Source organism: Anopheles maculipalpis, chromosome 3RL, assembly GCF_943734695.1.
Source record: "Anopheles maculipalpis chromosome 3RL, idAnoMacuDA_375_x, whole genome shotgun sequence".
Lineage (NCBI taxonomy): Eukaryota > Metazoa > Arthropoda > Insecta > Diptera > Culicidae > Anopheles > Anopheles maculipalpis.
Window position 1 is genome coordinate 63,795,635 of NC_064872.1, and position 26,492 is coordinate 63,822,126.

General features: G+C 42.6%; 3 protein-coding genes across 3 annotated transcripts in view; 1 reads left to right on the top strand and 2 right to left on the bottom strand.

Annotated features, from left to right (window-relative positions):
- LOC126563129 (coatomer subunit zeta-1) overlaps positions 1-26,492 on the top strand; it is a 558,371-nt gene that overhangs the window by 522,922 nt on the left and 8,957 nt on the right. The window lies entirely within an intron of this gene.
- LOC126562623 (uncharacterized) overlaps positions 1-26,492 on the bottom strand; it is a 228,752-nt gene that overhangs the window by 32,230 nt on the left and 170,030 nt on the right. The gene's annotated exons all lie outside the window — the stretch shown is intronic.
- Positions 1,386-3,597, bottom strand: LOC126562134 (histone deacetylase HDAC1). The gene is made up of 5 exons (XM_050218562.1): positions 3,511-3,597; positions 2,956-3,068; positions 2,770-2,887; positions 1,583-2,701; positions 1,386-1,504 (listed from the first exon to the last, which is right to left on the bottom strand). Exons 1-5 carry the CDS (start codon positions 3,551-3,553, stop codon positions 1,428-1,430), a joined length of 1,470 nt encoding a protein of 489 aa, XP_050074519.1. The 5' UTR covers positions 3,554-3,597; the 3' UTR covers positions 1,386-1,427.

The following is a 26,492-nucleotide window of genomic DNA, read 5'->3' on the forward strand; positions in this document are numbered from 1 at the left end:
CTCATTTTTTTTTTTGTGTATTTACTTAATAATTTTGCACCCACCAGCTATATGACGTAACCTCGAGTCGTTGCCATAGTTCAAATAATTTTTTCTCGCCCTGTGCACGTCATTAGACGCGACGGGATAGTTATTTACGGTTAGATCTTATCTAATAGTTGTACGCCCCATTCTTGACAACCGAACCGGTCCAAGTAGCCAGAAACTTTGTGAGATTGAACTATTTTGGAAAAAAAGAAATAAAACAATACGGTTGCTACGTTACAGTAAGGTAAGTTTCATTCGAATAGTAAGTAGATCATGAATGTCAAGAAGGATTTATCTGGCCACAATCGGATAACAACAGAACGGATGTCAAGCGGGTAGGATACGCTTCACGCGATTAATCCACAGACTCCTAGGTTTGAATTGTTTAATTCCTTTTTTAGTTTTTTTTTTGTGACGCATTTACTTTGTCACTACTCCAGCTTTACCATATTTATTATACGTTTTTTCCTGCGTTTTGTTGTTTTAGATTAATTTAAATTACAAACTAGCGCGTTTGTATCCAGACTGAAAAAAACGGAAGTTTAAAATGAACTCCTCGGCTATTCATGTACGAGGGACGTTAAAATGCAATATTTTGTCCGCGTTGAGGGAACAACACTGGCAAACTAACTGAAGAACGGAAAATGATTTTAAAAACGCTAAGGTTGATTTACAAATAATTGAATTATTGAAAATTGTACATCTAGAACACGATTTAGATGCGAGTCACTATCACTTCGGGATGTTTGTTAGGTTTCTTCAACGGCGCATTGAAGGAAACGTAGCAAAGCTATGAAACTAATTGTAAATCAAGTGGAACAACGGTAACGTTCCTTACTTTGGAAGAATTTCTCTTTCCTGTTTCACTAGGTCATTCTACCATATCTTGTTACCCTGTTCAGCTTCCTGTCTGCACTTGTAGAGCTATTTTGTCAAAATTCAATTTGTTTCCTATCCTTTGATTTACCTTCTCCTTACTAGCGTCTAATGAATTAGTTTGTTACGGATTGTTACTTCATTTTTGTAATGGTAAAGGATTCCTTTTGTAGGTGTGTTTGTTTACTATTGTGTTTTGTTTGTAGTTTTATATCATCCTTCCTGAGATCAGTAGAATACAGTTGCTTCCTCTCGTCGGCATCATCTTTCCAAATCACTGGAAACCCTTTTGTTTGCTTCTTTTTTCAGTTCTCTGTATAAGGTTAGCGAATGCTTGGCTATTTGTTTTCTCTTAATGTTAAAACCTAATCCAAAGTTATAGTGAAGCGGATAAAATACACCTTTTCTCATCCGTAAAAAAAAACAAAAGGTAAATTGCCTCCATGACCGCATAAAAAAAACAGGAAATTGCATGGATGTAGTTACGATGGAGGTTGCTGCTTCCGAAACGATGACAGCGTGGATCATGCAACGCCCGTCGTTTCCTTCTTGGCCGGTTCTTCAGTCGCTTTGGTTTCCTCCTTATCGCCGCTAGTGTCCACTGCAAAATTGACAAACAACATTATTATTTCTTGCAATAAACGGTAATGTATCGTGGTGGCTATGGAATTGAACTCACTTTTCGCTTCCTTTTCATCCTTCACGTCCTCCGCCTTTCCATCCTTTTCAATGCGTGGCCTCTTGCGCGACTGTCCACCCTGTCCCTTGAACGAACGGTTATCCCGCCGGCCACCTTCGCCCTCATCTTCCGAATCAGAAAACTCATTATCCGGCACTATCCGTTTGTCCTTGTCGACCTGCGGCAACCGTTCGTCCTTATCTACCTTGTCCTCATCCTCAGACTCATCGTTGATCGCATCCTCCGGAATCGGTTGCACCTGTACGCCCGGTGCATGGGGCAACATGCGCAAATTATCAAACAACCGGTTCTTAATCTTCTCCAGATATTCCGTCGTGTTCTGATTGGACATATTGCTCGGGCTGATGTGCAGCTTAAAGTCTGGTCCAAAGTATTCGAAGTAATCGTTGTACGGCAGTTCGTTCGCAATTTCCACCCCGAGTGCCACCGACGTTTCGTAAGTCCAGCAGCGGGACACGTTCCGGATCGTGTATCCACCGCCGCCCACCATCAGGAACGGCAAGTTGTACTTTTTCACAAACTCAACGCACTTGCCGTGTCCCTTGACGGTAAGATTGAAGCACCCGAGCCGATCGCCGGTCAGTGAATCGGCACCGCACTGTAGCACCACCGCCGACGGTTGGAACGTTTCCATCACCTTCGAGATGATCGGCACAAAGATCGAATCGTACGACTCATCGTCCATACCATCCCGGAGCGGTATATTGACTGCGTAGTATTTGCCCCGGCCCGCACCAATGTCCCGGAGATCGCCCGTCCCGGGGAAGTATTCGCCGTACTTGTGGAAGCTGACCGTCATAACGCGATCGGTCGTGTAGAACGCTTCCTCCACACCGTCCCCATGGTGCACGTCGATGTCGATGTACAGAACGCGCTGGTGGTACTTGAGCAGTTCCAAGATGCCGAGCACGATGTCGTTTACGTAGCAAAAGCCGGAAGCTTCCGACTTTTTCGCGTGATGCAAACCACCGCCCCAGTTGATGCAGATCTCGGACGCTTGCTTGTTTAGCTTGACAGCGGCAGCAACCGAGCCACCGGCCGATAGCTGACAGAACTCGTACAAACCATCAAACACGGGACAATCTTCACCGACGTTAACTGAGGAAAGGAAAGTAGTTGGTCAAATAAACGCTCCTCGGTGAGTTCGTTTCGTTCTGGAAACCTACATCGCTGCATGTGCTTGTTGTACTCGGACATGTTATCCGGACGGATCGAGCGCAGGAACCGAATGTAGTCATCTGAGTGAAACTTTGTCATCTCATCCGCCGTTGCTTTGTGTGGTCGCTGCAAGAGCACGGGTAAGAGGAGGACGAATTATCTAGTTTCTAGGCCATTATCAAACAATTTCTTACATAAATTTCCATCTTCCGGTACAGGCCATAGTTGAGAAGGAGGTTGTGCGTCATGCGTATGCGGTGCGGCTTCATCGGATGTCCCTGGCCATAGTAATAGTTTCCAATATCACCTATACAAAAAATTACAATAAAACAATCATTGAAAGATGGTTCAAATAATAGTGTGCGATATTATTTCTAAGCATGAGTACATCGTAAATTGTTTTCCCTCGTGAAATTATGTTTGGGTTTTCAGTTTCAAAATTTTATCACCACTGTACCCTAGCAAACACTCCATTTTGTCGACCGTAGTACGGAGTCGCGCAAAAAGACACCAACACACACACACATACACATGCTCGCATGCATCGGGGTGTTCGCTTTGCAAGAAACAACACACGCACACAGTCGCACATTCGCATAAAGCATCCGACTGTTTATAGTACGGTCGAGCGTGCTGAAAGTGCTCGCTAGGTGCCATTGGTCGTAAATTTTGAAAATGATTGACCGGCCGCTTGTTTCGGTCATGGTTTGCGTTTGTGTGAACAATTGGCGTAAAATCACTTTACTCACTGTCGTAGTAGTAGCAAACGCGTTTCTTGCTGTGTGACTGCATTATGTTTTGCTTATATTAACACAAAAAAGCGCTACTGTTTCACGGCGTACGATCAAAGTGATGCGGACTTGGGACTTGGGGCACGATGCGTGGTTAGGGATATTCAAGATCGGCCAATAACTTTATACGGACGCGTAATAAAATGAGACTTGTAGTTGGAGTTAAACTTGCAGTTCACTTATATTGACTATTATTTGGTTACTTTTGTCCAATACAAAAGAATGTTTAACAATATACACGACACCGCACCACAATGCACGTACGCAAACTTCGAACTGCGGTGTTGAATGGCCGTATGTGTCGCGCGTACAATTCACCATACCAAATTCACCACAGCGATAGTTAAGCGGTATTTCCACACATTGCCTTCGGACTGAAATGAGCCTTCGCATCTATAAAATAGCTCGCTTTGATATTCTGAGTTATATCACCCATCGCAGCTGAAATTCATTTTTACTTAATTATGTTATCCATGGGGCGGCTCGGTGGTGTAGACGATATCGGCGCCAGTCCTTAAACAGCAGGACCTGGGTTCAAATCCCATCCGAACCCGTCCCCCCATAGTGAGGACTGACTTACCTCACTACATGGTATTGATAAATCATGCAATACAGGCAGTCAGTTCCTACGAAAAAAAAATGTTATCCACAGTAAAAAAGCTTTCAAATAATCACAATATTGTCACTATCCAAGGACATCTGAACCCTGACTTGTTTTGGTTTATTTTCGCTTTTTTTATCCACGAGCCACGAAAGTAAAAAAAAATAGGATTCCGTTAAGTAATTGCTTTGAGAACGTAGCAAAAGTGCAAAACATCACATTCATTTCAATAGTTTAATTTCTCCAGACTCCAGTGAGGCTGGTGTCATTGCTCCGTGACATGCCACTAGTTGCAAGGGAAATGCATGGGATTTGACAGATAAGGTTGAACGTCGATTTTGGTCGTGCCCACAAAAAAAATGATTTCATTGCACGGAGGCTTGCAACAGATTGAACTCGCCTGTATGAACGCGTTTTTCTGCAATTGACAAATTAAAATGTAAACAGATAAGTTGTGAAGAGGATTTTTTTCATAAAAATCATCTACAACAACAGTAAAACGGTACAACTGTAATGGAAAGCGGTTTCTTATGTTGAGCCAAACAGTCTAATAACCATCAGACCGCAAGCAAAGTATTCCTGTGGTACGGTTTTTCGCCCGATCCAATAAAATTTAGTGTTCACTAACAGGACTGCCTATACGAGGCATACTTATCAGTGCTGCAACCATAAACTTGAAACTGCTCTGTTAGCAGAATGCTTGTATAATTAAAGCCTTCCTTCTTCGTTTGTTTACAGTCAAATGTCAAACTGAAAATGGTCGACTAATATGCCGACCAATTTGGGCTTACGATAATATTTCAATTTCCTATCAAATTTCAAATAATCACAATTTTGTCACTATCCAAGGACATCTGAACCTTGACTTATTTCTGTTTATTTTTTAATATTTTTTTATCCACGGGCACGGGAGTAAAATTCAGGCTTCCGTGAGGTTATTGCTTTAAGAACATAAGAAAAATGCAAAACATTTCAACTTTTTCAACAGTTTAATTTCTCGAGTCTCCAGCGAGCTTTTTGGCCACCTGAATGAAAAAAAAATCTTCGTGTCACGCGTCACTGCTCCATCCTTCCGATTTTTTTGCATGATTCTGTAAAAATTTTGCATGGTCAAAATGACCAAATCTTCGGATATCAGAAAGTTTTGCAATATCTCAAATCCCATATAAAGTTTTGACAGGAATATACGAAAAAATCGGAACGATTGAACGGTTACACAGGCCATAACGATGTACTACATCACGCCAGCCATCAATTGCTTAAGCTGGTTGTTTTTCTTCCAAAACTCATTAAAAAAGTTATCAACACTTCAAGCTGTTTTGTTTGACAGCTTGTTCAAGCGTTTTATTTTCACCAACTGCGCTTCTTGCACCATTCCTGTAGATGCCATCGGTGGTGAATTGGGTGTGGTGAATTCACGAACCGGGACCATCGGTTCGGTTTTGACTTTTGAATTCATTTATTGTTGTTCGTGTTTAACTCTCGTAGCGTGCGTACGTGCTACGTCGTGTACTCTCGCGTATTGATGTGTTTTCTTAGAAATTATGTGAAAATACTGGAAAATGGTGAATGAAAGTGAATAAAACGGGCAAAAGTAGAAAATACATCGATAGCTGCCGTGTGTAGAAGAAGAAAGCTTTTCCCACCTCTGTATACAAAACCGTACAGCAGGAGCAGCAACCGTGCAATTCATTAGTTTCGGTGGTGTGTGCAGTTTGTTGATGTACAAAAAGGGGTTGATTGGAGGAGTTTTTAGTGCTTCGTGAAGAAAAAAGTTTCAGGCAAATCCTGTCCGTTCCTGTCCAGTGTAAGTGAGCACGAAAGGCTAGCATTAGCGATCACCATTTTCCTTTCTTTTCTCGAATCAATGTGTCTCGCCATTCGGAAATGGGAAGAACCGATATTAGGAGTCTAATTTGATAGTTTAATTTACTCTTCCCAATGCTTCGTCGCTGTGTACGTGAATATGTACGTGTGTACTGTATGTGCATGTGGTTGTGGGTGGCGCCTGTGCCCCCGTTGCTGCAGCAACCGACAGCAAACGCGAAAAAAGGCATTACCGTCGTTGAGCGTGTGTGAGTGTGCGTGCGTGCGCGAAGGACCAACAGCGGTATCCTTTTTCGAATGCGTAAAACTGCTGAAGGTGTGTGTGTGTGTGGGCGAACAGTGTGCGTAATGAATTTTTGGGGGTGTGTGCAGTACCGAGTAACAGGAAACGGAATCGATAAGGGGATACGAGTACAAATGGAAAACAAATGATCCTCTTCTGTGAATTATTTGTGCAGTAAAACACACACAATAAAGAAAAAAAACAGGAAAACACACTCATGTACATACAAGCTCAGGACGTCCTTTTGATGCAACTTCCCGGTAGTCAAACGGAGCATCCAACAAAGCAGGCAATGGCGTGTTTCGTACGCGCATGGATGTGTATGTGTGTATGGGTAACTGTGGCTAGATGTGTGCGTGTGTGCCGTATCGATGTTCCTGGGCGTTAAAGCAAAACAAATGCAGCAAGCTATACAGCGAAGGGGCAGGCAGGCAGGCTGGCCATTTACGAGTTTGGGACGGGAATCCCGGGAAATTCGGGTACGAGGCCTGGGTCGAGCGAAGAAATCTAACAACAGTTACCGTTGACAGTTGCTCAAAAACAAAAAGAAAGTTGGTAGAAGTTTTGGGACTGATAAATACATGAGGAATACATAAAGGAAGGGATATTTAATAGAAAATTTTTGTAAAAAAACTACAGACGAAGCAAACATATATTTAAAAAAATGCATTAATGCATTGAAAAGAATTATTTTTTTTTTTATAAAAGATGTATCAACTTTTATAAATTATGAAAAACCCCATTGACTATTTATATGCTGCCATGTTGTTCGATTTTTTCTTTGTTCATGCAACACCCAACTGCACCGGTATTTACCACCAATTCCCGGATGCATGCGACCGTGCGTGAATGCGTGTTCGTTTATGCCCGTGCTCGGTTGTTACGCTCGCGTGTAGAAGTATAGAAGAAAAATACACAAATAGAAACCGGGAAGGGAAAGAACCCTCTGACTTGTGCGTGTGTGTTGGTGAATTGAAACTATCGTGGACCCCTCTGGCCGATAGAACACACAGGGCCACAGAGTTCTACTCTAGAAAATCATAATGGCCTACTATTGTTTGTTGAAGCAATATTTCGGAATAAACATGCGCCATGTTTTATACTTAAACCTTTTTAAAATGTTTTAATTATATTTTCTTCAAACTTTTCTTGCCTGTAGAATGATCTAAACATTATACGAAAGTGCAAGGGTGTGCATTTCCAATATCAAAATAGCATGCACTACGCACATTTGTTTCGTGGCATTGCATAAATACAGTACAGCGCACACCATCACGTGGGCTTTGGAAACGTGGCTTTCTATATATTTTTCGTTTGCTTCGTCCCATACGATAAGGACGAATCTGAAGGTGGAAAAGTTTATGCCCAGGGAGCCTGCTGCGGTGGGAGCCTTAATAGCGTTGAACAACACATACCAATGCGTGTCGATGTGTGTAGATGGGTACGCAATCCTAGGTTGCTTTGTGTGGAGTTTTTATGCTCCTTCGGCAAGCGATAGAGCAAGCGAGCATGTGTTGGTGTGTTGTTGGATGCAAAATGATAGTTATATTTTGAGTTTTTGTACGTTGTGTACCGGGTTCTAACATGGACAAAACAAAACAAAAAATACAAGAAACAAACGTTTTCCCAAATTTCCTTTTGTTCGCTTTACTATTTAGATTTTCTTCCTGTTTTTTAATTTTTTTTTAATGTAACAGTTTTCGTCTGTTCTTCTCATTTGCTGTATTTCCTTCTTCTACAGTATCAGTGCAGAGTGTTTGGTGATCGATAAAATAGTTTTAAAAAATATGTAGAAATCTTATTACTCCTTAAAAAGTGAAAAGTGGTTTCCTAATAATGTGAAGATAAAATAGAAAAAAGGGCAAAGCATCATACGTGTGTGTGTGTGTTTGTGTATTTTACGCGTGAGTTTGTTCATGCAAAACGGTTGATGGAAAAGAAGGAAAAGCGTGTGTTTCGGCAAAAAAGTGGTTCCCAAATTCTGCATATCAAACTCTCGGTGGTGGAGTTTTGCCATTCCCGAACGCATTGGATTACTGGTAGCTTCATCTTTGGACAGACATTTCTGATAACGAAAGAGGTAAGTAAGCATTATAGCGCCTAATCATGGATTTTCTGGGGGTTTTTCAAAATCTATTTACAAATATAACTCTTTGCAATATCTCATCACAGCAAGATAACAGTTTTTATTTGAAAAAGCGACCCAAAATAAAGCAAATTCGGTCGTAAACTCTGTTCAAAGTATTCTTATTTGAATTCTAAACAAAGAGTGAGTCAAGAAAGTAAATTAAATATAGTTTATTTGCAATGTGTTGTGACTCATGGCGTGTGTGTCGTCGTTTGATTTATGTTCTTTTTTTTAAATAAATTTCATATTTATAAAGGTATTTTTTAAAGGTAAATATCCTTCCGAAATGTCATTTATATTTGCATATTTTTAATCATATTTTGTAGCAAATATTTCCGAATTATTTTAATATTATTAGAATAAACAAAATTCATCACTAACTTTATGCAATAAAATAAATTTTCCCTTAGTTGTGTAACGGACTGTATTAATATACAAATACAAAGCATCATTGCGATCCCTAGGGCCAATTTCGGAAGAATTTCGATAAGAATATCGCCCCCTAACCTGCTCCACTTCCCATTCCACAGTACGTTCCGTTTGCCGTCCACCCTACGCATGCGTTTTTGTGTATTTCCCGTTTTCCCCTTCCGTAGTCGGTGTGGAAATTTTGCCTGAATCATTTTCCTTTGGGGAGGTTTTTCATTCAGCCTAGAGAAAAATGCCCGTACTTGGGACGCAATGTGCTGATAACGCCTGTTCAAAATATTAGAACAAAAGCAAAACTAAAGAAAAAATGGGTTTTTTATATTTGTAAAACCTTTTGATACATTTGTATATTTAGCCCTTTCTTACTGACACACACCCTCACATATTTAGCATACCGTACTCAACTTCTTCCCTTCTACTAACTAAGCATTGTGGGTGTAGCACAAAGTTTTGCGTTGACAAAATGAATGCTTTTTTTTGTGGAAGATTGCAGCAAACGCATCTAAACAAGCGCTCATCATCAAGTATTTGACAAGTCTCGTCTTGGGGGGCCAACCAGCAGTCGAAGAGAGTCGACCGGTAAACACAGCCTCAACAAACATTATCAACAACGTCTCACGACTCACGGCCGGCTTCTACTATTACGGTTGAAGTATGATGCTGCGGATGATGTCATTATGTCTGTCACAAACAATCGTCCAACACCACCGACACTATACACAGTGGGAGAGGTATCATAGCATAGAGCACAGTAATACGGAAGAATTTGGACTTTTTGTATGAGTTTGCAGCTTTTTTTTTGGAATGTTTTATCTCTTCCTATAAATGTATAACTCGATTGTTTGGCTTGATTATCGTGACGTTCATTCCTGTCGTTGTTTCAAATATTTGGAATTATTGTAGTCCACAGAGACCTGAAAGAATTTCACTTCAACTTCACTAGAATACAATACTGTTCAAGTAAGAAAGGTCCTGATAGGATTTGAACTTCGGTCCTGCTGTGTGGTGGAGATCGGCGTCGTTGTCGCTTTACCACCGATTCACTCCTTTATGCAGCCAATATTCCATATCTTCTCCTCTATTTTCTTCAATGTGCCGTCGATCGTCTAATTGCATAAACAAGAATTTTTGAGAAGAAAGCTTCACCAGGATTCTTCTTCTTCTTCTTGGCTTAATGACCTTATAGATCATGTCGGCCATCGAATGGCTTACTAGACTTGCCGAGAGACTACGTAGTTGGATAGTCACTCCTCACTACGGGGGAACGTTCCTGATAAGATTTGAACCACGGTCCTGCCGTTTGAAGACCGGTGCCGATGTCGCCTGCACTACCGGGTCGCCCCTATCATCTCGTTATTTCATTTTATCTCGTTGGAATTATTTCAGGTCCAGAGAGACCTGAAAAAATCTTAATTCAACTTCTATAGAATCTGCGCAAACACGATACTGTTCAAGTAAGAAAGATTCGGATGAGATCTGAACTCTAGTCCTGTTGTATGTGGAGATCAGCGTCGCTGTCGCCTTACCACGGGGCCGCTCCTTTATTCAGCCAATATTCAATATCTTTTCCTCTATTTTCTTGAATCTTCGATCTTGTCGATCGTATTTCAAGAAGCACAAGCAAGATTTTTTTATTCAGAAATCCTCACCACGACACTAAATAATACATCATACTTTACACAAAATAATACAATAAAGACATTAAAAGGAACAAAACTCAACAAACAACAGCAACAGCTCGTCGATGTTGCTGATGCTGATGAAATCGTTCCTTTCACTCATCACTCTCAAAGTAAGATTGTATCGCTTAGAACGCGCTGGGTACCGATTGTAGCCGTCCTTCGGCCGTACCGTAATTTCATCGTCACGCTAAACTGATGTGTCTTTGCCTTCTTACGCAGTCTAAAGAACGTAAGAGAAGCGCACATCGTGAAGAGATGATGTTGCTTGACATGGAGGAACAAAACCCGAAAAAGTGGAAATTCTTTTTCATCCTAACCGAATACCGAAAGTCGACTGAACTTCATATATGTTGCTTCGAAGCGGTGTGGAAGGTTGGAAAGGGTGTTAAGAACCCGCCCGCCCGCCACGTACAAGATGAAAGTGAAGTTTTGTCAAACCGTACCGGAAGACCGGTAAGGAACGAACCAAATGCGTTTTGTATGCAGCAGTAGCAGGGCTAGTGGAGGCAGCTGGCATCATTCAGCGTCACAACTTGACCCCCGGGAGGCGAACGAGCGAACGAGAACGTCAGAACTCTCTGCGGCTACGCTGATGCCACAGCTGTGTGTCTTCTGGCGGCGGCCGTGGCTTACTCGCGGTCGGTTTGTGGCGTTTACCGAAGCGTGTAGTGTTCACACAAAAAGCGGGAAGGTATGTGCTTTCATGTTGGCTGAGCTGTTGTATTCGTCGGGGAGCGTCTTCACTTCTTGCATCTGTTTGAGTGGAATTCCATGGTCCGTGGCCGCAGCCATCTCCCTTATCGCGTATGTTATTGTTTTGCTGTTACGCTTCAACACACAACCCTGAACCATCAGAGCCGCTCCGAGCAATATTGCTGTCGGTAGAGAGGATAGGATCTCTAACCAAAGCAGGCCACACGCTTTGATAGGATGGACACTTCAAAGTAACGTTTCAACGTTTACGGATCGCTTTTTTGGCGTTTCTGATCGATTCATCAGAGTCCGTTAGTTGTTGTTGTTGCTGCTGGTCCCGCGCCGCAAATTTCTTTGTAGGGGCTGGGGGGGGGGGGGGGGGGGGGTAACGGCTCTCTTTCTCTCTCGTGCCTTAAAGAGGAAAATGAAAAGCAACACATTTGACTCGTTTTTCGTCGTTCGCTTGATGATTGATCAACCCCCGGGGGGCTTTCTGTATCCTCGGGTGGGGTGATGGTGGTTAAAAAAGGGGTAAGGATGCCGCCCAACAACCACACACAGGGGCACGATCGTACCCAGTTCGTACGAGCAGCAGCTGATCACTGAGACCGGTTTTTAGATCTTCTCGTTTCTTGTTTTGTTTTTGATATCCGCTTTGCGCTCTACACACTGTTCGGCAGCATCCCTCGTTTGCCTCCTGCCAAAACCCTTTTTCGCCCATCGTGCCATGGAGTGTAGGGAGGGCAACTTGTGAAAAAAATATCTCCCCAACAAGCGATGTTTTTGGTGCAGACGTTTTTTCGATTCCGAGATGGCGGGCTCGCCGTTCGAACTGTCGGATACGAATTGATACGAATTGAGCAACGGATTGAAAACTGAATTGATAAAAAAATTAAAGGCTATCCAATTTCACAGTCTCCCATTCACGGCCGTAGCTTAAATGCGATTCGATGACATATTCAGATTTCAATGTTTTGAAGAGTTTTTCCTTCTACTTTTCGTTCGGTGCTGGTTTTAGCCTTTTTAATGGCGGCGACTTCGTTTGGTTTAGCTGCAGAAATCAATTTGTTCAATGATCGATGAGGGGTTAGGATTCATGCTACCGAAAACCGAACAAAATCACCATGAAAGTGTAGTTCGCTGGTGCGGTTTGGTGGCTGCCGATATTAAGGAGCAGTTTCGGGTGAGATGTGTGAAATGAGAATGTTAATGTTAGTCGTGGCGTTTTCTGGTTAGACAAAACCACAAATCATTTGATGCTGATTTCATACTGGAAATGATTGGTGTTTATTTTATTTATCGTTAGAAAAACGTATAAATGGTGATGACCTAGAAATAGGACGCTTAAGTTTGATGCATTAATGTCAGATGTCGGTAAAGGAGAACGCACGGTTTTTTTTAGATCCTGCTGGTTATTAAAGATTCTTCGTCTTCATGGCCTGCTATGTTGTTGACCACATCGCATAGACATGACCAGGTTGCCAATCAGTTTCTAGGAAACTCGGTCTAGGGCTGCAGTCCTCCATCCACGGCTGCATCCGAACTCCGACAGGTTAGACTCCACTTGATCCAGCCAACGTGCTCTCTGCGCTCCAACCTACGAATCCTTCCGGCTTTGACATCCTTCCGGCGCACACACCGCCAAAGATAGTCCTTAGCACCCGCCGCTCGAAAATGGCGAGTGCATTGGCGTCCTCCGTCAGCATTGCCCAAGGTTGTAGGAGTCTTCTAGATCGCAGGTGTTTGTGGAGTCCGTAGTAGGTACGAATCCTCTGAAAAAAAAAAAGCCTTCGGAAGTCGCTGCTTACTTTGTTGTCCAAAGTTACGGTCGTACCAAGGTAGCAGAACTCCTCTACCAGCTCGAGATCGTCGCCGTCAACTGATACTCTGCTTCCGAGTCGGGCTCTGTCTCTCGAGTCGGGCTGCAGGATGATTACAATCGCCTATATAGGGTCGAAGTCTCAAGAGAGCCCTCGTAGTGCGATTCCAACACAGAATGGAAGGTTTAAAATTCGGAAAATCCTGTCTAAAGAGGGACCAACAGATTGTACGTCTAACAAGCCAATTGAATGTATATTGTGCTAGCGTGTTTTAACCTCGGATGAGGTTCTGAAAGCACCTAAAAACTACTTGCAAACCAACAGTAAATCAGCGCCTTCACGGTACAATTTTTTTCAGTATCATCGCGATTATATTTCCGATTCAACAAGACTATTATTGTATCTTCTTGTAAGCTTCTTTTGAGAGTGTTATTCTTGTGGATCGCATTAGATTTCAACGAGTCATTAGTTCCATTAGTCCTAAGGCCTCAAAACTCGAATTTCGCGTGATATCGACAAATATATATTTTGTATCTTGTCCTTCATCAATGCAAACATTGAAACTTTATTGTTTTAAGCAGGAAGGAGTGGGCTTTAGAATCGTTCCTTCTGTAGCTCAAGGTCCCTTTTTCAAAGACACAAAACTGGGGTTCAAAAAGTCTCAAAAATGACCACATTATGCAGAAGAGCAAAAGTAGGACTACGAGGGTTTTGACTTCTGACGATTGCAGAGGTTTCTACGAAGGATATCTGCAACTTACAACCTCTTGAATGCACTTCGGAAAGCTTAGCATTTCTTTTGGTTATTAAATGTTCTACCATAGTATCTGTTTTGCATTTATTCAATCCAATAAACTAAATCCGTAGGTGGAGATGCAGCAAACGAGCTCGGCCAAAGACCAAAGCAACATAACTCAACACCAATTTGGAATCTCGTACAAAAAGTAAAGACCGAAATGAAATCCTCCCGTCTTTTTTTTACCAGGTGGGTGGTTGATAAATGACTTTGATTTACAACGCCGCCCAGCTACGGCCGTGTGGAGACGCATTTTTGCACGTGCATTTGGAGCCATCCACAGCAAAGCGGTTGCCGGCGTTGATCAAATACCCGTGTGCCTTTAAGTACCTCCGCACAAAACGTGTACAATTCGGTTCGGTTTTACAAATGTATCTTTTTATTTTATCCGCTGACAGCTGCTCTCTCGCCCGGACACGCTTTTTCCGTATTTCGTGTGTAGTGTCGAGTTTTTGAAACTGGAAAAAAATGACAGGTCCAAATGGGTTTCGGAATCGGGCCAGAGTTTGTCGACCGTTGCCAAAATAAAATTGATTACATCCCGATAACACCATACAGACCACGCGAGGAGATTGTTGTGTGTGTGTATGTGTGACGTGGGACAACGTAAGAGTTGTCTTGTTGTAAAATGCACTTTCACTTCTCGCACGGCAAACACACCGCGAACACCGTGCGGAGTGCTACTAATAAAAACTGAAAAATTAGTTTCAGGAAACAAGCTGGCCCAAAAAACCGTAAGAAAAGGGAGATCAACAAAAGTAGTTTGTGTGTTTCGGTGGAGGCTAGTGGGCTAAGTTCCTCCTCCCCGAGCAATAAAATAAGCACAATTGCAGACAAGTTTACTGAACCACATTCAGCCCACACTGCATCGCACAGTTCGTGCGTCCTTGTTCGTCAGGGCCCTTGTGTCCTGTGACGGGAGAGAGAGAGAGAGAGAGGGCAGGAATCTTCAGCATAAAAAACCCACACACAAATCTCCATCGAGTTCGTTGTTCGCCGGGCTGAGGCTGCAAACAAATGTTGTGCCACATTCTCGCAAAGCGACCGTAACGCTCTTACCGTCATCCTTTCGCAGGACAGGAGAATCGGTTGGACTACATCAAAAAAGTGCAACGACAGCAACCAACGCCGACGATGGCGCGACGACTGCATTGTTCCGGGGGACATAAAGTGCAACCGGCACAATTTATACACCCAAGCCGGTCTAGCGCGCGTCTGGCTGGGCTGCTGCTCTTGGGTAGACGGCGTATTATGGTCGCGAGACTCGTCGCTTTGGTCCAGACAGAGGTGGAAAGTATAAACTGCAAAGCTTCCAAAATTCTGATGGCGTTCAATTTGTGATGCTGTTGTTCTCTGGCATAAGTGATGGGAGTGAACTTGACTTAAAGTAGAGAGATCGTGTGATCGTATGTATTGCTGTTTTGGTAACAAACATACACACATGAGCAGTTTAGAAACAATTAATTTCTCAAAAAACGTATTTCTTTGTATGTATGTAATTTAATTTGAAAAGAGTAATCTTTCCTAAAGCAATTAATGGCAACCAACGCATTTTTGTAGTGCTTTATGGATCAAACACAACCACCGATTTGACAGCTTGAAAATCAAAGCAATCCAGAAGCGGACGAATTCAATCTTTACAACGACGAATTTAATTTCGACGACGCTCTAATAGAATGGACTAAGCCCAATTAAGAATTTACGACGCCAGAATAAGCATTTACGTTGGCGAATTGGCTCGATAAACCCTGTAAATTTGGACAACATTTTACCAATTAGTTTATTAGTTTATTAGTTGGAAACTTTGCAAAGTTCCCAACGCCCTGTCAGTTGGGAGGTGCAAAGAAGAAAAAAAGGTGCAGAAAAGGGCAGGACGAGCCTGCCCTGGGATCAGTTAGGAAGCGATCGATCAGTCGAAAATCAACCACAGGCGAACAAAGGTCGAAAAACGTATACAAGCGCCTCCTCGAACAGCGGATTTATTTTTTGGTTATTTGTAACTGATCACTGATAAGCTACTCGGATAAAGAAAAAAAAACACTTTTTAACACTTATAATATGTTTTGAAGGCCAATATTCCTTCCCTCATTTAGGTAATTTTTACTGTAATAACACCGCTGTATCCAGAATTATTAGCATGAGGCTCTTCGCAAACACGGATAAAGTCCTGTAAAATATTGTGCCAATCGAAAACCATTACGATTAGTTACTTGAATTAAACATAACTCCATCCTAACAGATGGCGCCGGGAAAGTGTTTACAAAGTTTCCATTTGCTACTCCTTCCTGCTGGGCAGGCCACAGTATAACTGTTCCAATGTTGTACTCCTGTTTTCACTCCCCAACCACACCCGTCCATTCCATTCGCAGTCCGCCGTCCTAAACAAAACAATAATGCGCGACATCAGCACACGCGCGACGGGGTTGACATTCATGATTTGTTTGCCGCTGGAAATAGGGACTCGCCCACAAGGAAATGGAGGCTACAGCTGCTGCTGCTGCTGCACCATAATGCTACGGTAGGAGAAGCGAATAAAACGCAAAACTAAACACCCGACGCTTGGGAAGAAAGAGAGCGCTGTCTTTTGGCGGGATGGATGGGGCGGGATGCTAACCGAACTCATTGCTCATTATATGGGCTCCATGGGCTTCGGTGTGTTGAAGTGCCCTTGGCATAGAGGAGCGTCAAGCAGGGTTTGCCGCTTTCCTTGCCCAAAACAGCTCCCAAGCGCGCACCACAATGTATTTGATTATTAGCATCATTTATTTCGAGGCTCTTTCGTCCTTTTTCGGACGAAACGGATAGGAGTCAAAAAAAAAAAAAATGGTTGTACTGCATGCAATACAGCACTAACTCTAGACCATAACAGCACCACACACTATGCAACGAAACATTCATCTCTTCTTTGTTACTTCCGTCGTTCTCGAGGATGGGATGTGAGACATAGACACGGATCGTAGCTTGGTGCAAATGACGACGGTCCACTGTCGTTCTGTGTGTATATGCATCGTTTTCGTTGCACTTAAAAGTGGACCAATGACAAATAATAAATGAGAGTAAAGGATTTTTTCTCTGTAGCTTCCTTTTTCCTGTTCTTATAACGAGTTTTATCAAACGTTCAACTGCAGAAGACGTTTTTGACTTAAAAGGAAGAATTTTCTTTACAAAAACTTTGTCCATAATTTACGTTCTACTGACAGAACTGGGGGTTTTTTACTTCTCTTTTGTCATGGATGTTGTAAATGAATGGAAAAAGGAGTATTGAAAGTGTGCTTCAACTTGTGCCGGCTATTAAATGTGAACGGGTAGCCTGGGTGTCGTTTCTCTTCCATTTTAGGGCATTCTTTTAAGACAGATCTGGCCTGTCATAGAACAATCTTAAACTTCAAATTTATCATACAAAGTGATGAGCGTTTGGAGCAATCGATAACGTTGTCCATGATCCATGATTAAATTGGTTATCAAGCCACAAAGTAATTGTCTAGGTGTTATAAACAAATAGCGATTCTAGTAGAACGATCCTACCAAATAATCTACTTCTTATTGCAGGGTTTCTGAGCAGAACTAGACAAGTGCGAGGCATTTCTAGATAACGCTCAAGATGAACTGTACTGCAGTTAGGTTGAACTGGACAACCGTCGCCGTTTCTTGACAGTGGTCAAGATGAACTGGACAAACGCTAGATTGAAGTGGACAATCGTCAAGTAGAACTGGACATAAATATATGAAATGGTTGGTGAAACGGTGGCAAACGTTTCGGAAACGCTTGGCAAATTTAAAAATTACAAAAAATAACTGCTGCAATACAATTTTTTTCTAATATTTGCTGATCAAAGTGTTATCTTTTGAAAGAAGATTATAGAAGACGTTTCTGTTTATAATCACTTAATTGAGCTCTTGTAGCTGTTGTTATGGATATTTTGCAGAATAAAAAAATAATAAATCAGACGTAAAAAAATTCATATACATTTCTTTTACCGCATGTTATGCATGTAAATTAAAAAAATGTGTATTTCACCGGTTACTTTTCAAATATTCAATTTTTGCCCAGCGTTACCCACAAAACGCTTGCAACCGTTTCACCAACCATTTCAAATATGACTGTCCAGTTCTACTTGACGATTGTCCACTTTAATCTAGCGTTTGTCCAGTTCAACTTGACCATTGTCGAGAAACGGTGACGGTTGTCCAGTTCAACCTAACTGCAGTCATCTTGACCGTTGTTTAGCAATGTTGTTCACACTTGTTTAGTTCTCCTCAGTAACCCTGTATACTTGGATCTAAATCCACACATATGTAGTTTTAAACATGGAGGCACTTGTTTTATGATCTGAGAAACGCTGTATCTTGATTTATTCATGATTCGACTTAACAACTCAGTAGGTCACGCCGGCCATCAAATGGCTTAAGAGACTTACTGATACTACGTAGTTAGATAGTCAGTTCTCACTACGAAGGATCGGTCCGGATGAGACTTGAACCCTGGGCGTCGTGTGAGACGGAAATTCGATTTTTTTTTGTTTTCTTCTTGCGTCTAAACGTCCTTCCAGATCAAACATGTGAAACATACAGTCCCGCAAAGCGTTTTAATGTTGGCTGGCTGCTTAATTCGTTTGTAGAGACTTTGATTTACCTGACTTCCTTTAGTCTCGTAAGGACCTATGAGTCTCTGAGACTACATTTGCCTCCGTGAAGGCAAATAAATTGCGAAGACTCAGATTATTGTGTGCTTTTTTTGTACCACTTGTCTTCATAGTCTGTTCTTGCTTGATAGTAGTTTACTTGATTATCAAATCATAATATTTGATCTAACTAAAATTATGTTTCATCTGTAACATGCAGATAATTTTTTTTTTTTTTATTTTTATTTATAGAGGCTTTGAGTCTTAGAGACTTCATTCGCCTCTAACATGCAGATAATAATACTAGATGATTACCTGCCTGTGTTAAAGCTCTCTCTTCTGCATGATACTTTAAAAAACGAAGAAAAAATAATCGTAGGACAAGAACTATCTCGATTCTGCACATAATTTACCTTCACATTTTATACCTTCAGCAAAAATCTGCATTGCAAAGCTACCCAAGACCCCCAACAGCGAACCATCTTCACAGACACCGGGAACCATCCTTCTTTAGTCCTTAGACCCCTAGACCTCAGACCACCTTCGTTAGATGTCGAGGTAAAAGGATTATGAAAAGGAATTTTCATGTTTTATTGCCCTTTTAGCATTTCTTCTGGGTTGCGAGAATGTGTTAAAGCTCTATTTGCTCTATTTCTCCAGTACGCGTGACGAGTGGTGAAACAACAGGGAAGGTGTTTGACCACTGGCTAGAAATATGTGTGCAAGATTTTTATGTGTATTTTCCTTAGCGTTTTCGATCCTCTGCAGTAGCGTGTTAATTTGGGCGCGAGAGGTTATTTGTACGCAGTTCGCGTACTGACCATGAACTCGGAACGGAAGGACGTTTTCACTTGGAAGGACGGAAGGTTACTGTTAAAGGCGAAATATCATGACTAAAAATAATCCTGCCCTTATACAAGGCCGAGGTGTACCAACGAAGGCTTATAAATGTGTTAATGCTTATCCGGTACGTTTATCAAATGGAAATAATGATGAACTTCAGAGAAGGACACCACCACGGCGTTAATTCCACAGATTGTCTACAGTACTTTTTTTGATTTGGTTAAATTTACCGCCTGTTTTATGTGTTTGGCAGAATTGAAATAAAACTTCACTGTTGTCAGTAAAAGCCGACATATTCCCGAAAATATAATCCCCGCAAGAGTCATTCACCAATCAACAAGAACCGACTGCTGTTCGGGCGCTAGAGCAAGAAGCCCGTTTTTCCCAGGGTGAACCTTTACGCCCTCCGAAAAGGAATAAAATAGCGCCGCGGTTTTGAGTGTGCACTTTCCTTCAAATGTGCGGCGCGATGCTTCAGTACCGTCGGAAAGGAAATTGTGACACACAGCACAGAAGAGCAGAAGAGATATCCATCAGCAGATGTGCGTGTGTATATAGCTTCTCCCGACAGGAAAGGATGATATGGCCGGATGGCCAACCAACGTTTCACAACAGGCACAACAGGCAGGCGCCACCAAATATTTTGTGTTTGGAGTATATTTTTGGAAAAAGGTCGTCCTCGTAGGATTGGGGTCGGTGCGTGGACAGGACTATTTAGGGGATGGGTTTTTTGGCGCTGTTCGATACAACGAGCAATTCGTTACAATCATCATCATGTGGAAAAAGGTGTGGCGAACAGCTGAAATTGTTAAGCGTTGTAAGGGATGGAATATTTCGTTCCAGATGTCCTTTTTTGTTGTGATAACCAGATGAAATTGAATTCGTTACGGTAGAGCGGTCTTCTCCGTTGGTTGTTGGTTGATGATTTGTTCTTAACAAATTTCAAATTACATATGTTAAATTCGAATCCAATTGTATGCTGGAAGATGTTAGGAGAAAGATGAATGTTACACAGACGTATACGATACTCGGATTGCATTACATTGGACATGTTAATTCAGAACACATCAGAACACAACACTCCATTTTGTGAAGGATAGAAGAGAGATCGATTAACACAATTAATGAAGAGAAAATGGCATAAAAGAGGACATATTTGAAGCTAAGTGTCTCTGCCATGTTCCAGAGTTTTGAAGCAATTCTTGAGAAAGCTTGAGTTAGTCTTCCTGACATAAGGTTGACGCCAGACTTCAACACTTGTAGTCTTACTCGTTATCACTAGTTAGGGCTAGTAGTCAAAAATCCATCAAAATTTCTAAAAGTTTTTTAAATAAACGCTACAAACTCTCCTTCTTTTCCTACCTCTCACTGTGAAACCATTCAACACCCATGTTTAACATATTTTCGTTTACTTTCTTTACAGGTAAGCGAAAGACCAAAGGTTCATCACGATGTCTAAAAAACATACCACAACAAATGGCGACTCTTAAATGGAGATGATATGAAAGTTTGACGAACCATACGATGGACCGGACAGTATCACTTCATAAAGCATTTGACAAGCGGAAGCAACTGGACGGTATGCCGGATTTGATCATCACCGTGCGGGAAGGGTACGCAGCGGCAAGCAGAGCGCACCGCTCAAGCATGATGTATTTATGATCGCATGCAGAGTCGCATTCACCCGCTTCCCGGAAAACAATAGACCAGACCCCCGTGGACTGTAACAATCGACAATCTAACGATGACTCGCGAAAAAGGGATAGGCCCGGTCCCTCTAGGACATTGCATATGGGTTTTGGTGTCTTCGTCATGTTTTCGTGGTCAACTATTTGCATTAACCGTGTGCCACGGAGCTGCGAAGGGGCAAACAAAAAAAAAATGAAAAAAAGAGTTCGACCGACCAACCGGATCATATGGTGTGGAATTTTTGGCGATAGCGCTGGTATGTGCTTCCCCGTACGCGAATGCGTAAGAGTAATAAACCGCCCTCAACCGCGAAACACAAAACCTGCCCGTCCAACCGGGGCGGGCAACCGCACGAACCAATTACGGCGTTGCTGGCGTTCCTTTTATTCGGATAGTCGAGAGGCTTGGTGGTCGAGCGAGCTGGATGGACTCTCGAGGGAGCGTGGAGAAGTGTGTTTTTAAACATTTAACGTTAAACAATGTGTGCCTGTTTGTTGTTTTCGGGGTTCGGGTACCGTGTAACGAATCATTTCGCGAGCTTCTCCTACGTTGCGTGACGTGAGGCGACGGTTTACTTTCTCCCCAATAACTGTTGCTGAAAATGTGTGTAATGAGACGTACGATGGCGGTGACATAATAACGATTGACTTGGGAATAGATAGCCGAAACTAGCTAGCCTTTTGCGTGGTGGAGTTGGCGAAGGCGATGAGTTGGCTTTGCTTAACTTTGCTTAAGCGGCGATGAGTTGACTTTGCTATAGTTGGACGAAAATAATTGAAGAAATCTGCCGAATCTGGAAGAAAATTTCAGGAGTCATTTTTTCCTGTTTACCAGATTTCCTTGGTTACTTAAAAATATATTATTAATATGATCGCAACAAGCGCCTCTCTTCAGAACCCAACTGAGGATGTATAACCATACATCTTTAATTTAGAATTTTTTTTTAGATAGAAGCCCCAATAATCAATAAAAATCTCCATATTCAAGGGCCTGATTCGTGTAAGAGTCTAAATACTTGTCTGACATTAGTTTATACTTGGAATTAGGTATACCAGAAAAAAGGGCACACTTTCCATAGAAGCAGAAGCACCATATAAACGAATCCCTCGCGCAACTCTCAATCAATCAATCAATCATGTATAATCATCACGATATGCCTCGATAAGTCCTGTTTTTTCCCCCTGTATGATGCATAGCTGCGGGGCCTCATAACGCTCATATCGCATGGTTCTGGCTGCGTGTGAAGCGAAACGATTTTTTATTCATTACTGTGGACCAACCCCTCCCCCTCCCCATACCCCCTGGATATATGTGACGATCGTCGAGTGTGGAGTGGAGTTGGACACCACTCCAAAACCCGTATCGATTACTCCTAGTATCCTTTTTTTCTCTCTTATTTTCAATGTACGTTCTATGCAAATTGAAATGTTCTCTCCACGAGTGACGGACGTGCAGTGTAAACGTATTTATTTTTGTTTATTTTCACTCGCTGAATTGTGCTTGCGCTAGTTAGAAAATATTGATAGTTTTCTAGCTCTGTTTTGTTTGCACTAGAAGCAACGAACTTCCATCCGCGCCAAGCGCCTGGAAACAGGTGAGACGAGAAAGAACAAATCGTTCTTGACCGGTTTCCGGATTTGAGGTTGGTTGCTGTCCATCGTTTTATTGTCATTGAAAGTGGTCTCCGGGTTTGGAGGCATCATCCTGGGTGATGTTGGGCGAGAAGTTATTGGAAAATCATTCCTTCCAAAAAAGGCGCATGCGTATCAGTTCCTTCCGTTTTTATTTCCCTTGTTTGCTGGTTGTTGTTGTTGTTGGTGTGTTCATTCGTCCCCCCCCCCCCCTTCCCCTCATTTCCTGACACCGCGAGAATGTGTATCCGGTTCGGAAAGAGTACGCCACGAGATTTTCACCCGTATAAAGCCATGCAAAGCCAGCGGTGTTTCGGTTTTTGTTGGAGGTTTTTGGGGTTCTCCTCCGATTATCCAAGATCCGAGGAAATCATACCGATAGGCTTAACTGATACATGAAGGATGTTAATTTGTGGGTAGAGTTTTTTGTTTCGCTATTTTTACTTTAAGAACCCTCAATCCACTGTACTAAATCGAAGCGGTTGTACTGTTTGTGCTTTCATTGCAAAACATCATAGGGAACTGTTCTCCCCTAGTCGAGACTTTTGCAAGGATTCCTTTCGTTGCGGTGCGTATTAAGGGAAAATCGTTTGTAAATCCCTTTTTGCTCGAGTGCCGGTGAACTCTGAAACCAAAAATTGTTGTGGTGGTGTGTCCCTGCGAAGAAAGGATTAACAAACGATTTTTAATTTACCGAGCATTTGTGCTGGCTGTGTTTGGCCTTACAATGCTGCAACAGCCAAAAAGTAGAAGAGGCTACAATTCCCCACAGCTGTATCGTATTGCCTGCTTAAATGGAGGCGCGCTGTGCTGGAGAACACTAGGACTGTACGAGCCTGTTGTGTACGGGTAATGGATTAAATCGTAAATTATGAGTGTAGTAGCTTTAGTTCGATTTTAAACGAGCCCGAGTGCCCAGGTCTTTGCCACTTGGATGGTTGCCCATTTATTTGTCGTCCGGAAAATTCATCTCAGGGGGAGCGGCACGAACGAGAGGTTGTTCGTACGAGTATCCTTGTCAGGGGTGTTCAAGCTGTGACTAGGAAGGGTTCGACGAATGAGAGTTGTATAACAATTTCTTAATATTGTTTATTCTTATGTGGTGATACAAATGAAACTGTTCAACAGGTCGTACAGCAATCACATCCATGTATGATAAATATCTTGGTTTTTGCTTGCAAACATAGCCTATTTTATGTATTTTAATTTTGACGGCTTGCGCCGTATTGTCAAGTCAAATTATCAAACCAAGCCTCCTTTGTTAGCTGAAAAACGGTCAGACCGTATAATTTATAAATTGAACTTATATCTAACATGTCATGAAAATATTTCTTCTTGACATATACTGCCTCCTACAACCATTTAAGTACACCTTACTTACTTACTTATTAGGCGCTACATCCGCTTTGCAATCTTGGCCTGGCGCAGCAGAAGCCGGAACTGCTCACGGTCCCGCGCCATCGTCCGCCAATCCGTTATCCCGGCTTTGATGGCGGATAATTCCACACCATCCTCCCACCGCAAACTAGGCCTACCACGCCTCCTGTGTCCGTATGGACGACCTAAAAGAGCTGGGTCGTCCGGTGCCATGCGTATAACATGGCCAGCCCATTGGAGCCTGGCGAGCCTAGCGACTCCTCCATTGTCCTTTCATACGCGGCTAAGCAGGGCTTCGTCTGTTTTGGATAGGGTCCATGTCTCAGAAACGTATGTGAGTACTCGGACTATAAAGGTACGATAGAGTTCTAGCTTCGACCGTCGCGACAGGTTTTTTGAGGTGAGATGTTACCTCAGGCTGTAGAATAACCGGCTGGCTGTCTCCGTCTCTATGCTGTTTTCGGTGCTGACCTTCGACCCGAGATAGGTGAAGTTTTGGACGACATCAAATTTGCAATCACCTATCCGTACATCACCCCAACGTAATTCCGAATTTATTTGGTGCCGCCATCAATTTGGTCTTTGCCACGTTAATCTGCAACTCGAGGTTTTCTGCCGCCTTCTCGATCATTTGGTAGGCCTCTGCTACCTGGGAGAGCCGCAGACCAATGATGTCTTTATCATCAGCGTATGTCAGGATCAGGATTTCCCGGGTGAAATTCGCCCTCCTTGTCGTTTGGAGGTAATGAAGATGATAACATTTTGGGTCGTCATTTTTTCTTGCAATCAGCCTCTAAGAATGACGTTAATGATATCCTTGCTGAAAGGCTTCAAACCTTCATACTTAATGCTAAATCCGTGAGTCATCAGGAAGATTTCATCAGGAATGCCTGTATTATGATTTGAAAATCGTTGTCTTGTCATAGTTTATTCTTAGTTTAAAAAATATTTGTAGGGAAATATATAGATGGGATATATTGACGACTTTTGAAGCATTCTGTAACACTATATTTTCGTGTTGTCCATCCCTGATGGATTTATGTCCGGCCCCCCTGAACGTGGCGGAAGGAAAAATTCGTATCCGCAAAACTGTATCGAGCAAACTTATCCCGATTTTCTGTTGCCACCACCTTCCGCAGCTGGCGATCCAGTTTGGTTCAGTAAATTTCGCTTATCGATGATTTAATTTTTATCGGTGCGGAAAAGCAAGTAAATGCGTCGTCCCAATTTCATACACCTCAAATGGTGTGTTGTGTCTTTCCATCTCATTTGGTGGGACAGTTTTAAAGGGAAAATTTATGATCCCTCTATTAATCCTCCACCGGTTATTGTGAACCTTAAAACGGCTAGAAGTGGGTTGGTATCGGTGGTTTTTCGGTTTGCCTACGTATGGAGAGAACGCGCGTCAACCGACGAATGCAAAAGTTTGTCGTTCGGGATCGGCTACATCATAGTTTTGCACGTTCGGCTATAGCTCATCGTACAAATCAGAAGCCCCCAGTACACGCCGGGTGGAAGGCAAGGATAACGAGCACGAGTGTGGAACCTCATTTGCCATAACAACAGACACACAACCCCGCAACACATCGTCTACAGCTGTGAAGCTATTTGGAAAACACTCGGTGCGATGTTTGTTGTCCATCAGCACGAACTTCTTCCCCACCGGGCGCAAGGGTTCAACGAAAAAAAAGGGGGGGGGGGGATGTTGATGATGCGAGGATGCCTTCAGTGCCAGCCCCAGCAATCCATCATTTTTCTTTCAACGAACCAAATTAACCTTCCTGTCGCCGTTAGTCGTCTCTCAAAAAAGTCCGGCACCACCACCCATGTGTCTGGTGAATAATTTTGAATGAAACAGAGTTTAGAGACCGGAGTCCGGAGACTCTTGGTAGGAGGAGTGTTCTCACCAGCATTCGTCAGGTCTGTCAGATGCCGTTTTGGGTAAAACTTTCCTCAGCTTTTTTTGTTGTTGTTAGGGGCTTTTGAATTGCTATTCGTCACTCGTGTTGGCTGCGTTTAGTGAGCGTTTTGCTCTGGGGGTGTTTATGCTGTCAACCTGGGCAAGCATGGTAAGCGACATGGACGAAAAAGTTGGTCAACTATGTGTGTGTGTGTGCAGTTGTTGAGTTGAAATATTCTACCAACCCCTTTGCCGGAGGTTCGCTTCTTTATCGCGCACGGCGTGGGGAAATGGAGCGTGTTTCAGGTTCCTACGCACAGCCATCCGAAGCGGTGTGGACCATTTATCTTATCAGACGAAAGTGCAATCAACATCAAACGCCGATCGCTGATCGTCGCAGTTGTCTCCAATGTTTTACCTTCTTGGTTGTAGCGATTGTGCGTTTCCGCGAAGTTGGTCCTCCAATTCGCCCAGAGGAACCAGTGTGAGGGTGATTGAGAGATTTAAGGTTATTTTCTTACTATTGCACACGCAATCAATTATGCACGATTGAAGACATTCTTTACTGATACTTGCTTTGCTTCACAGATGTCATAATAACAAGACCCTTCCGGCCAAC

Coding starts and splice junctions, on each gene's coding strand:
- LOC126562134 (XM_050218562.1), bottom strand. CDS start 3,553: ATGCAGTCACACAGCAAGAAACGCGTTTGCTACTACTACGACA. Junction 3,069..3,510: donor CGTTTGCTACTACTACGACA/GTGAGTAAAGTG, acceptor TTTTTTGTATAG/GTGATATTGGAAACTATTAC. Junction 2,888..2,955: donor ACCGGAAGATGGAAATTTAT/GTAAGAAATTGT, acceptor GTGCTCTTGCAG/CGACCACACAAAGCAACGGC.